Here is a 12,207-nt window from a genome sequence, read left to right as displayed (position 1 = left end):
TTAAACAATGAGAATTGAGACTCTTAAGGGGGTTGTCCAGCATTTAAAATATAATCCTTAGAAAAGGTAATAAATTTGGAAGTCACTGCGGGGGCTGAACCCTTCTGGGTACTCAGGAAGGCATAGGTGAGCCACGCAGGTTATTAGGGGACCTTCAGCTATTTGCAGCCCTTATCCTGTGAAGTAGTTCTGGGACACTGCTATGTACATATATGTAGGACAAGTTACTTTTTGTATAGAATGGTTATTTAGTACCTGAAACTTTACACAATACAAGTGATAGAAACAGTAAATCTTTTATTGTATGTTATGCCGACACACAGACACGTGAGCTCATTCCTCTAATAAATCATAATCTGAAGCCCCTGTTGATTCCACCTCAGCATCTACATGTGTGGTTTGCCGCCATAAATAATTTGAGTAACACGTGCGGCTCAAAGACAAACTTATAGGGTCCACTTGTCCATTCTTAGAAAGCGGTCAGGCTTTTCACAGGGACGCCTCGCTCTCCAGACATTACAGATCAGCAACATAAGGAGTATTTCCCAAGTTTCCTGACGCTGCCAAGGATTTCTTTCCAGAGACAAATTTCTTTGCAGCCTAGAGCAAAAAAAACAAAATGTATACAGATGCATATAAAATTTCTAGGAAATCATAGGTGTCGGGAAAAGTCCATCCTATAAAACTTACATTTGCAACATCAGCGCTGGTGACTGCATCTATGTTCTTGAGGACGGCATCGGGTGATGTGTATGAGCCGGAGGCCACGGCCTGGGAGCCGATCTCATTCAGCAGCCCAGAGGAGTTCTCCAGAGACAGCAGGTAATGGGTCTTCAGCTGGTTCCTGAAATATCATCCATCATTTTCCACTTTCATCACAATTTCACATACACTACACTTTATGATCGGTGTTTTTTGGGACTTAAGTGACCTAAAACTTCAGTTAATTACACAAATTGGTCATCTGCTAAAAAGATACTGAGCTGTGCAGAGGGGAAGTGGTGACTGCACAGACTGATGATTTGTACATCATGTAGCCAGCAACATCACAGGACATAACCAAGCACTTTGAGACTATGTGCACTGCAAGTGCTTGAAGTTTGAGTTCTCTCAGCTTACACCACTCAATGTAATGTCCTATTAAATCCCATAATATCAGCCTGGACATGCTAGTACTAGTAAGACATATAGCTACAACCCTGTCTATATTGCCCAAGATCTCTACCTATAGATGCTGAGACTTGTAGTGCCCTATTATACATGTATATTGTCCCTCGATAACCTATAACATTGTAATTTGGAAGTAGCTCTCTCCATTTTTACCTCCCAGTTAAAATTTATTACATTCCATAGAACTAACTTGTGCAAACTGGGTCTTTCGGTCCACCTAAAAGCTCTATCCATCTTTTGTACATGGACCACTTATCCAGCTACAGAGGATTGGAAATTAGTATCAGACTTTTGAAAACCCCAGCACTCAAAAAAAAAAAAAATCTAAAATTAGATTGGGACTTGTGTTCAGTAACTATTTCACATCCAGAGAATAGTGTGACTTGAAATTTTTGTTGGGTAATGTTCGTTAAAGGTTTCGTTTTGGTACACCAAGCGTTGGTATTGTATTCTAAATTCTGGTATTGTGACATCTCTATTACTCTAGGTAGAATAACAGTTTCAGTAAATTCAACTAGTCACCTACTCTGCTGATTATTCTCTGCCCATCTCTTATTACTCACTTGGCTCTTGTAATATCGGCCTCTGTGACACTGCCTTGTGCAACGGCATTCACCTGGTTAATGGCAGCTTTAATCACCTAAAGAGACAAGACATAACATGATCAAAATGACCAGAAGTGCAGTTTTTTTTAATAATATTGACCCCCGACGCACAGTAAAACCTCACTGTACTGTAGCTTTTAAAATGTCCAGAAGTAATAGATGTCCCATCTGTGTCAGCCTTACAGTATTATGTTTCGGATGTGAAACAGATTTAGTATCGTGCATGTCTTACAATCTGCATTGATTCATTTTTATTACTAAAAGCATTGCTAAACCAATCACTGATTCATCTCAACTTTTCAAATTATCCTCAAACTGGTCGGTGGAGGTCCTGGCAGTTGGACCCTAACCAATCACGATAACAGGACCCAATAATGAAATCAGGACCCTGAATCTGCAGGTTGCAGGGGATGCGAGCAGTTGGACCCTCACCAATATGCTTCTTTATCATCTACCCACAGGATAGGGATTATTTAATAATAAATCCTTATATATAGCACCTTCATGTTCTGTTGTGCTTTACAAACCATAGGGAACATATCGAAATAAAATACTACATTAAAGAGTACAGTCATATGGAACACTAGAAGTGTAGTTGGTAAACTACTTTAAAGGGAAGCTGTCCATTTAACTGTCCCACACTAAAGATTTTGAAAACCGCTATTATACCACAGTACAACTATCCCTATATTGTTCCTCCCCTTGCCCGGAAAGTTTAACAGTCCGTTTGTAAAGGCGAGTCACCATCTAAATATATCCCATGTTCTTCCAGCTCCGCTGCATGTTCAGCTTTCTGCTTGATAAGGGATGTGCTTTTACTTCAGGTGAGCCAACTCGGGTCTGCTACACAATTCGTACCAGAGGAATGAGAGACGCTGGCTGTGTAACCTGATGTAGATAATTCCATAGGGAGGCGGAATGAGGGACTTCATTTCTCTTCAGCGAGTCTCTCAATACCTATATATTCCCCCTCCCTCGGGAATTCTCTTCAGTGAGTCACACAGCCAGCAACTATCAGATAGCTAAAAGAACATGAATATGCTAGACTCCGCTCAAAAGACAATGATGTGGGTAATAGGAATAGATGTTTCTTAAGGTATATTACAACTTTTACATTTACCACGTGTACTATTCATTGTTACAATAAAAATTGCTTCAAAAGTTCATTTTCTTTTAGTGTTACAAGAATCACTTCTTTTTTCCTTACATCAGATGTTGTGGCTGCATGGGATATGGTGTAAACTCCAAAAAGACCGGAATCTGAATAGTTGCTGTTGAATGCAGAAACCTAAAACAAAACAAACCAAATTAATTCAGATGAATTGAACGTCTGTGTACCAGATATCACAAAGAGAAAAACACAATGACGTCAACACATTGCAGCCTTTTGTAACTCCTGAAAACTGAATCACACGGTTCTATTCAATCAACTTTGCCAAACAAAAGAAAAGTTGGGATGAAACCAGCAAAATTTTCACCATTAACAAAAACCTCCCTTCGCCCCCCACTTCTTCAGTTGAAGACTTACGTCAAAGGGCTGATTAGTCGCCTTGGATACGGCTTGAGACAATTTGCTGGTGGTGTTGCTTCCCCTCTTGACGTAAGGTCCTGCACCTAGAACATGCTGGAGGACACTGAAAGCATTTGCTTCAGGACTTCCTAGAGACGCACCTTCTACAACCACAGCCGCATGGACAAGTTCGTTTCCATTCTGCTCCCGGATCTCACCTGGTGGGAAGGATCAAATCACGTCAATGTTCTCTACTGGTTAAAAGAGATTTAGACGTGACCCCAGAGGACCTTATAACTTACTATGCCACCAACTGAATATACAGTAGTTAACAATTACATGAATATAGTCGGTCTTCATATGAAGAAGCCATATATTAGGTACCATTTCTGACCATTTACCTCCGCGATACTGAGATTTCACAGATGCAGAACCAGCACCGCCTCTGATGTTCAGGAATTGCTCTCCAACTTGTTTAAGGACTGAATGGCTAACACCTGAAATAGAACAATGTGCAATTAGAATGTGCACTAAACTGGGATTATAACGAGAAATTGGCTTCCCCCTATGAAGCCTGGAGGTCTGACCCATGTCACACCACCAGCCCTGAAGACATACAATTATAAAAATTTTAAAATTTTCTTTAAAATGTTTTGATTTGAGGATTTAGGCCAGGGGTGAGCAACATTTATTGGTCCAAGGACCACATTGTCAAACTGCTCAACTTTAAGGGGCCACATAAGTAACCACAGTAAGAACCCTAGATGCACGAACAACCACAGTACAGCACAAAAAGCAAACACAGAAATTAGCGGAGTAATAAGCAGCACTCCAGAAACCAAATACTGTATTCAGACAATATAAGAGAGCTTCAGAGACTAAAACTAATACTTGAGATCCCCAGGGCAGAGAAATATTGAAGACTCCCATAGCAGACGATAGTACTGGAGACCTCTGGAGCATAAAACTAATACTAGAGACCCCAGCCTCCTTCATGCACAGCTCTGTGTCCTATGCTGGTTGTCTACGGTGGCATCAGGACCTGGAGCAGAACATTACTACTTACCACTCCTGGGTCCTCTCCTGCAGGCACTTTGCTATGGGTACACATTCAACCAGTATTTGAGTCAGAACACAGAGCAACAGGAGAGTACCTGGGCACAGAACTTCTCAGCTGCACTCACTACTACATGGCCTCCTGCACCAATTAACAATACCATCAGTTATGTTACATCATGTAAGTTATGTAAGTGCTTATTGCAGACTGCATGTGGCATGTTGGCACAGCTTGTGCACCCCTGATCCCCCATTTAGTTGAGAAGAATGTGGCTGCACTTCATGGACATGCTCAGGAGTAAAGCCCCTCTGCTACAGATTAGTGGAATAAGATAATGGGAAGGAATCTCTGCATTTATCACAAGCACTTTAGAGTGACAAGGAACACAGAACTGTGCAGTCAGAGTCAGTGACCATTTTGGGCGAGCTAGAGTCGGAGTCCAAGTTTGGGAAATTGAGGAGTTGGAGCTGTAGTCAGGTTTGGCTTAACGACTCCACAGCCCTGATAACCTGCCATACTGGTAATCCACACAATACACACCTAATCCAACCAGTGCCATTCTTGAACTTGTGAAGTGGTTCTGTACAAATTGATGTAGCTACGAAAGAAGAGATTTTTAAATTAAAAATGTATTACAAACCTTCTTATAATAAAAATACTTAGTGTTCTCTAAAACACGTAACCCATTAAAGTGGTTGTCCCAAGTATGGAAGTGAACATGGTGACTGTTGGGACCCCCAAACACAAGAGCAGAATAGTCATGATCCAGAGTTTGGATCTCCCTTTTTCACTAATGGTCGGAGCGGAACCACGAGCATGTGTCCTGCTGATCCATTCACTGTTTATGGGAGTAGGTGGCAATACTTACTGTATATACTCGAGTATAAGCCGAGGCCCCTAATTTTACCACAAAAACCTGGTAAAACCTATATCATTTTTACTCGAGTATAAGCATTTTTTTGTGCTGAAAAACTAGGTTTATACTCGAGTACATATGGTAATCGCTGAGCTCAACAATTTCTGTTATTCCCATACAATTGAATGTAGAAGCAGGAAGAATGCTCTACTTGCCACTCCACCAATAAGCTAGTTATCCTTCTAGCTGACACCATCCACAGGCAGGGCAACTCTCCTGCTGAGGTTTGCCCCAGCTGCCAGTGTACCCACCAGCAATACTAGGGAAAGAAAACACCCAACACTACAGCAATTAAAATACAACTCAATACTGAGCTCAAAAGTTTGACCATCAATGCCCTATCCTGTGCATAGGGAATAACTTCACCCCTTTATTTTAAAGCCAAACCCCCAATATTTAAGACCAAATTTATTTACTGTGATGTTACCTCATCTGGTGATACTTTGCCAATTCTGTAGTCAGGACAGAACAAAGAGTTGGCAAGTGTGTTGCGGTAGGATGCAGCGTGTAAGTTTTCCAAGACACCTGAAGGCAAATAATATGCTTAAAATTACTTCCATGCCACACATTTTATTTAATAATTAGAGAGAGTTTTCTAGCTTTATTGGTATGTTCCGATAAAGCTAGCAATTTAACGCTGCTATCAGTGGGGTAGGGATAGGGAGGTGCTTACTTTATTAAGCAGTTCCCAGGGGGTTTATTTTGGTTGACAGGTCCTGTTTAAGCAATATCCTAGGCAGCCCATACACAAATTTATGTCTACTGGACCCTCTGATTTGACCATTTACCAGCTCTCGCTTTATATGGTTAAAAAACGATGGACAAATATCTTTTACATTGTTTTCTACGTTCGTGGAATTGTGAAAGGACATCAGCACATGTAGGGGCAAATCCAGAGTGTAACGTAATGACATGCAAAACAAACTCTTTCTGCTGCAGATTTTGCATCCGCAGAAATCAATGTTTGCAATGCAAAGGTTGAGCTCTGCCCACCAGCTGTGGCAGAATTGCGACAGTATCCGCACCAGAAACGAGCTGCAGATTGCGACCTGTTTCTTATGCTTGCGGGATAACAAATGGGATAAATCCCACAGCCATTCCGCTAATGTGTGTGACCACCCCAATAGGGCAAAAGCCACGACTAGTGAACGGACAGATGACAGCTGTCTACTGTATAATAGAGAAGAAATCTGCTGTATATGGAAGGTCTCAATCTCCTGTACCCTTTCCATAAGCATTACTTTTAATCCATTATTAAGGAGTTAAACTAGTGTAAGTGATTGTAGGCCTACTCATAACTCACCAACTTGTGGGTTCTGATAAGCCAGAGCTTTATCAAGCTTGATTCGGCCACCCAGGTCAGACACTTCCCATCTTCTAAATTCAGGAGCCGTGGTGACATTAATGAGATATTCCATTACAGTATCACTGAAACAGATTAAAACAGCTATATTATAATCCAATCTTCTCAAATACACATTGACTGGCAGTCATGTGGGGATTTCTTAGGCCTATTGTCCATGAGCGAGTTGATGTGTGCAACTTGTACAGAAACAATCACACCCATTCGTGGACAAAATGAATTGTAATTAACCACTTACGGACGTGTGTGGTACACGTCGGCTGCAGTGGTATGGAATGGGCTCATGGGCTGAGCCCTCTTCATACAAGGAGGGCATTTGCTGCATAATGCAACATACAACTACCAGCAACAACTGCCATCATTACTAGCAGCCTCGGGCACCAACTTAAAGCTGTCATGGTAACAGATTGCTGCTCCTGATCACATCATGGGGAGCAATGTTCTAAGCCAATATGGCGGCGCCCGCTCCCGATCACGTCATGGGTAGCAATGTTCTAAGCCAATATGGCGGCGCCCGCATGCCGCCAGTTTTTTACCGCCATTGGGTGCTTGCCATATTGGCTTAGCTCGTGACGTCATTGGGGACTGGCGAGCTGTTACCAGGACAGCCTCGGGTAATACAAAGACACAGCATGATGTTACTTACACATAGTCTCTCAGACATTCCACGGTGTACACGATATTCTGCCTGGTAGAAGTCACACTGAAAACAAATATGCATAAAATTAAGCTGCACATATTCTTAACACTAGATTTCAATTTCATATATTAAAGACTAAGTTCTCCTATTCCTCAAAGAAATTCCACTACGGCTAAAGAGGCATGTGGTCCATTCATTTACACCAGGAGTAGGGAACCTATGGCTCGGGAGCCATATATGGCTCTTTTGTTGGCTGCATCTGGCTCTCAGACAGATCTTTAATAAATAGTGATGGCTGCTGTATGTCTCTTAGACTGATCACTGGACACACCGCTGCCTACGTCCTTTGTACAATCTAGGTGCCATTGCCTGGGTCAAAGAGAAGAGCATGGGAGCGATAAGGATCTGGCTGCAGGGAGCGCTGGTAAGTGAATATTTTTTTTTTTTTTTGCTGTGACTACTAGGGGGCATTTTTTGTGGCTACCTATCTACTTGGGGGCATGTGCTGTGGCTATCTATATACTGGGAGACATGTGGTATGGCTACCTATCTGGTAGCCGCCAGTCATTATAGGAATCTGGGAAGTGGGCAGCGCCAATCAGCAGCGCTCTGGCCCTTTAAATCAGCGAGTGCTGGCACGCGCATGCTGGCCAGCCGGGACGGGAGCCGAAAAGTGGTAGGTTGAGTGAGCTCAGGAAGGGGTGTGTTTGCGATCCGAGACCTAGATCGCAGGGGCAGCCGTGACACTAGGACTACCTATCTACTGGGGAGCATGTGCATATGGCACGGAATAACATTTTAAAATATGTGGCATTCATGGCTCTCTCAGCCAAAAAGGTTCCTGACCCCTGATTTACACTATGAAATAGTAGTTCAGAATGGGGTAAAATTGGGGCAGATGTTAAAAGGTTCTGAACTGTTGCAGATGAAGGCCCCACTTTTAAAAAAACTGCTGACCCCTTTTAACCTTTGCAACACCACAGGATAAAAATATCCCTTTAAGGTTGCATTTACATGAACGTAAGAGGGGAGTATGTACTTCTGCAAGCTTACAGCCGTACATACTTCCCCCATAGACTGCAATGGCCACCCAGAGTGATACGGCCACGTACCGCTCCAAACACAGGGAAAAGATAAGACATGTCCCATCTTTCCCTGTGTGCACAGTCGTACACCATGCATCTATATGGAGAGGGGAGGGGTCAGCTACGTTCGTGTGAATTCACCCCAAGTCCTCATCCCAACTCCAATAAATACAAACCTTAATCCTGCACCAGCAGCTTCAAGTCCTCTGGTTATTTTAAAAGAGGATGCGCCCTTTGTTGTCTGTAAAAATAAAAGGAAAAAAAGTGACTTGGAGGCTTAAACCTGTGCATACGTTTAACAGTTTATTGTTAAAGATAACCAACAAAGTGTTAGATTCTTGATTGTACGCCATGTATGACTTACTAATAGGAAGGGTCATTACTACGACATTGTGGTAATGCAACATATGGCAGCCCGACGATGAGCTGTAGCATTGCTGCTACTAAGCACAGGATGAAGTCAGAAGAAGACAACTGTCTATTGTGTCAGGGTGCGTTGACACATTGCAGTTAAAACTGCATCGCAATCAGCTTTGAGGTGGTTTTAGGTGCAGTTTTGTCAATTGAACAGGTGAAAGACATAAACTGAACGGGTGAATTTGATTTTGAAGGGGAAACCTGCTCCACAAATGTCATTCACTCGTTCAGTTCATGTCTTTCACCTGTTCAATTGACAAAACTGCACCTAAAACCACCTCAAAGCTGATTGCGATGCAGTTTTAACGGCAATGTGTGAACGCACCCTAAGGGGTCATACCTAGGGATTGGGTGGATATCCCCCATCCACAAGATCATTGAGAGTTCGACTGCACAGACAACCCCCACGCCCCCCAACGATCACAAGAACACAGCAATCTAGAGAATGGGGGTCCAGTTTTCAATGCGTGGAGAGGGAGGATGACCGCAGCACTGCTATCTCTGCCACTCAAAGGTCCTACCACTCCTCTGTGTGAACGGGACCCACGTTCACGTGATTGGTGGGGGTCACAGCAGTTATGAAGTCACCGATCAGCTTGTTATGCCCCTATCCTGTGGATAAGGGATAACTTGTAAGGTTGGTACAACCCTTTTAAACTTGGAGGATATGCACTGATTAAGATTACATAACTGAATGCACTAGATGGACAGCTGTGATATATCTATATATCTATATATATATATATATATATATATATATATATATAATTTTTCCTTATTTATTGACAGCACCAAATGGATGCAGTGATAGATAGATCTTACCAGGTTAGATGCGAGGCGCAGCACATGGTTGACTCCTAAGTTGTTGGAATTTTCATATCTGCTTCCAGCCCTGACAAATACTCTAATTTTAGCAGTAGGGGAGTAGTTTTCTAGAGAAGCAACAACCAGGCCACTTGGTAATTTTGTGATCTGTAAATTCCAAGCAGAATGTATTAATAGTCTCTATTGTCATCAAAACATTAGCAGAGCACAGAACTTCTAAAAAGCACTCAGGTATATATTAGATTTTAAGACAATCTTTTGAACGTGGGCGATACATTATGTTCAATCAGTGTTATTAGATAAACACAATTCAAGACAAAAGAACATTAAACCAATACTGAACAATATTAGCAAGGTATAACAAATAATTACACTATACAGGATAATGGGCATAGGCACAGGCCAAGTGTTTCAGGGAAGCTGGTCACAAAGAGATAGATGTAAATCGGGGTAAAATGAAAGGCAAGGGGAGGATACAGACTAGGGTGAGTGACACATTATGAAGTTTATGTGTGTGAGACTACAGCTAACATGGATTTTACAAGAACTATAAAATCTGGTATCTCACTACTTAAACAAGAACCTCACCTCAGGCTCCTCGGGCAGAAGACGGGCTCCTCCGGCTGCTTCTGACTTGGCAGCTGCTGTAGCGGAGTACAGCCTCCTCTATAAAGAAAAAAAAAAAAAGAAGAAAGAATGAGGTCAGTCATAAGTATCAATGGAAAAACACTACAATTAGGGTGACACAATATTATATCCATAATATACCACTCTGATATAAAATTTAACAAATATATACATAAAGCATCTAAACGTAAGCGTGCGGCCACACATGGCATTTGTATTGTGGTCTCAGACAGATCCATATGCGTTTCCACGTGTTTGTAAACACCACACATACATCACATGTGTCCGCACCCTCACTTCCTGAAGAGAGAAGGGGGGCGCGTTATGTTCATAATCCTGACACTTAATGCAGCAGCAGTAGATTGTAAGCTCTTGCATTCTGTGAATGTGGCCCATCCATATGACTGTCAGTGTTCAGTCTCAGTGATGCCCTTTCTATACAGGTTACGGAATCATGGGTTTCCAAATACGAGTCTTGTACTTTATGACTTGACTTCAAAAGGTTTGTCCATGGCAGCTTTCTCCGTACTATTGCTACTGAGTGGTATCACAGACCGTGGTCAGGTGTGGCGCTGTTTTTGGATGGCAGTAGCCATGTTTTTCAAAAATCGGACAAGCATTTCTATGGTGAAACCTGGGTTGCAAATCTGTGACATAACTTGACATATTAAGGATTCATTATTTGCCAGGTCTTATTCATTCTAACAAATAACAGAAACAAATCTCATCCATTTAGCTGCAGTAGACTGTGTGTCACATCCATAAGACAGGGGTCACCCCCAGCAAACACAGTGGCCACTGATCTATTACACTGTATCAAGGCAGCAAAATATTTCATGTACGTAACTATAATCTGCTGAATAACTTTTCATCCCTGCACTAAAAAGCCCCTGCCCAGTCCACAGCTTAAGGTGGAAACTTCCCAAATGGAAAGCGCAAATGTTAAGATGTCAGCTCTGAAGCCTGGAGCAGTGTGAATGCAGTGCAGCCATTAGGATGTCAGCTCTGAAGCCTGGAGCAGTGTGAATGCAGCTCATGTTTGGGGGAATATAACGCAGCACAGGTACTGCTCTGCTGTGTATGAGCTATGCTGGGAGTAGTAGTCCTGCAGGTTGCACACAGGGCATTGGGGTCACCTTCACCTTGGCCGCCGTCCTCATACACTGTACCGAACCCCCCTCCACCACCAGCGGCCCTGAGCCCCCGACACACCGCAGCACAGCCGGACGTCCCCGGGGGTCACCGGGGCAATCCTCTCCATATACCCCGGGGTGCAGGCCTGAGCGCCCCCTGCGGCCTCCCCTCACACTACCACAGCTGCAGGTATATCCGGGCCAGGCTGCACTGGGGACACCCGGGACACGGCCCGGACATTACACAGACACGTCCTTACTGAGAGGAACCGGGCGCCGGTGACCAGCTTCATGACCGCGCTCTCCTTCAGCCACTGACAGGAAGACAAGATGGCCGCCTCCGCTTACCCGGCATGCACAGCGCCGCCCCTTTACTCGTTAACCCCCTCATTGCCGAGGCCTGGGAACTTCCTGTTCCTCGCTCACACGGTTACTACATCTGATAAACTACAACTCCCAGCATGCACTGGAACGCATGACAGGTGTATTACATGAAAGGACTTACTGCTTCACTCTGTAGGGGCACGTTCACACACAAGGGCTGTCACTATCGTTATAAACGCACACTGGATCGCAGCCCGTATATTCTAGCATGTCCTGCACTAAAGAGCCTGGAATGCACTTGTTACTTTCAGGTCTGAACAATGTGGCAGATCTTGTACTGCTGAGCTCACAATGTCAGGGATTCATCTACATAACAGCAAGTCCTGATCCGAAAAGCCTAAAATGTACTTTTGAGATCACCTGGACCTCCGCAAGTCCAATATTGTAGATTAAATAATTTTTATTTATTTAGATGCTATTTTCCATTATTGGCTCATTTCTGTGAATAATTGATTTTACATTGTAATGTATCAGC

The 12,207-nt window shown here is 43.1% G+C and overlaps 1 protein-coding gene across 1 annotated transcript; it reads right to left on the bottom strand.

Annotated features, from left to right (window-relative positions):
- Positions 1–280: 280 nt before the first annotated feature.
- UQCRC2 (ubiquinol-cytochrome c reductase core protein 2) lies at positions 281–11,750 on the bottom strand. Its single transcript, XM_072120554.1, has 14 exons — positions 11,609–11,750; positions 10,177–10,254; positions 9,586–9,735; positions 8,523–8,587; positions 7,268–7,324; positions 6,562–6,686; positions 5,686–5,783; positions 4,883–4,940; positions 3,687–3,782; positions 3,304–3,503; positions 2,983–3,063; positions 1,734–1,810; positions 691–844; positions 281–600 (listed from the first exon to the last, which is right to left on the bottom strand). Exons 1-14 carry the CDS (start codon positions 11,639–11,641, stop codon positions 517–519), a joined length of 1,356 nt encoding a protein of 451 aa, XP_071976655.1. The 5' UTR covers positions 11,642–11,750; the 3' UTR covers positions 281–516.
- Positions 11,751–12,207: the final 457 nt, after the last annotated feature.

This window comes from Engystomops pustulosus, chromosome 8 (genome assembly GCF_040894005.1).
Source record: "Engystomops pustulosus chromosome 8, aEngPut4.maternal, whole genome shotgun sequence".
In the NCBI taxonomy this organism is placed as follows: domain Eukaryota; kingdom Metazoa; phylum Chordata; class Amphibia; order Anura; family Leptodactylidae; genus Engystomops; species Engystomops pustulosus.
This window is presented reverse-complemented; position numbering and strand designations above follow the sequence as displayed.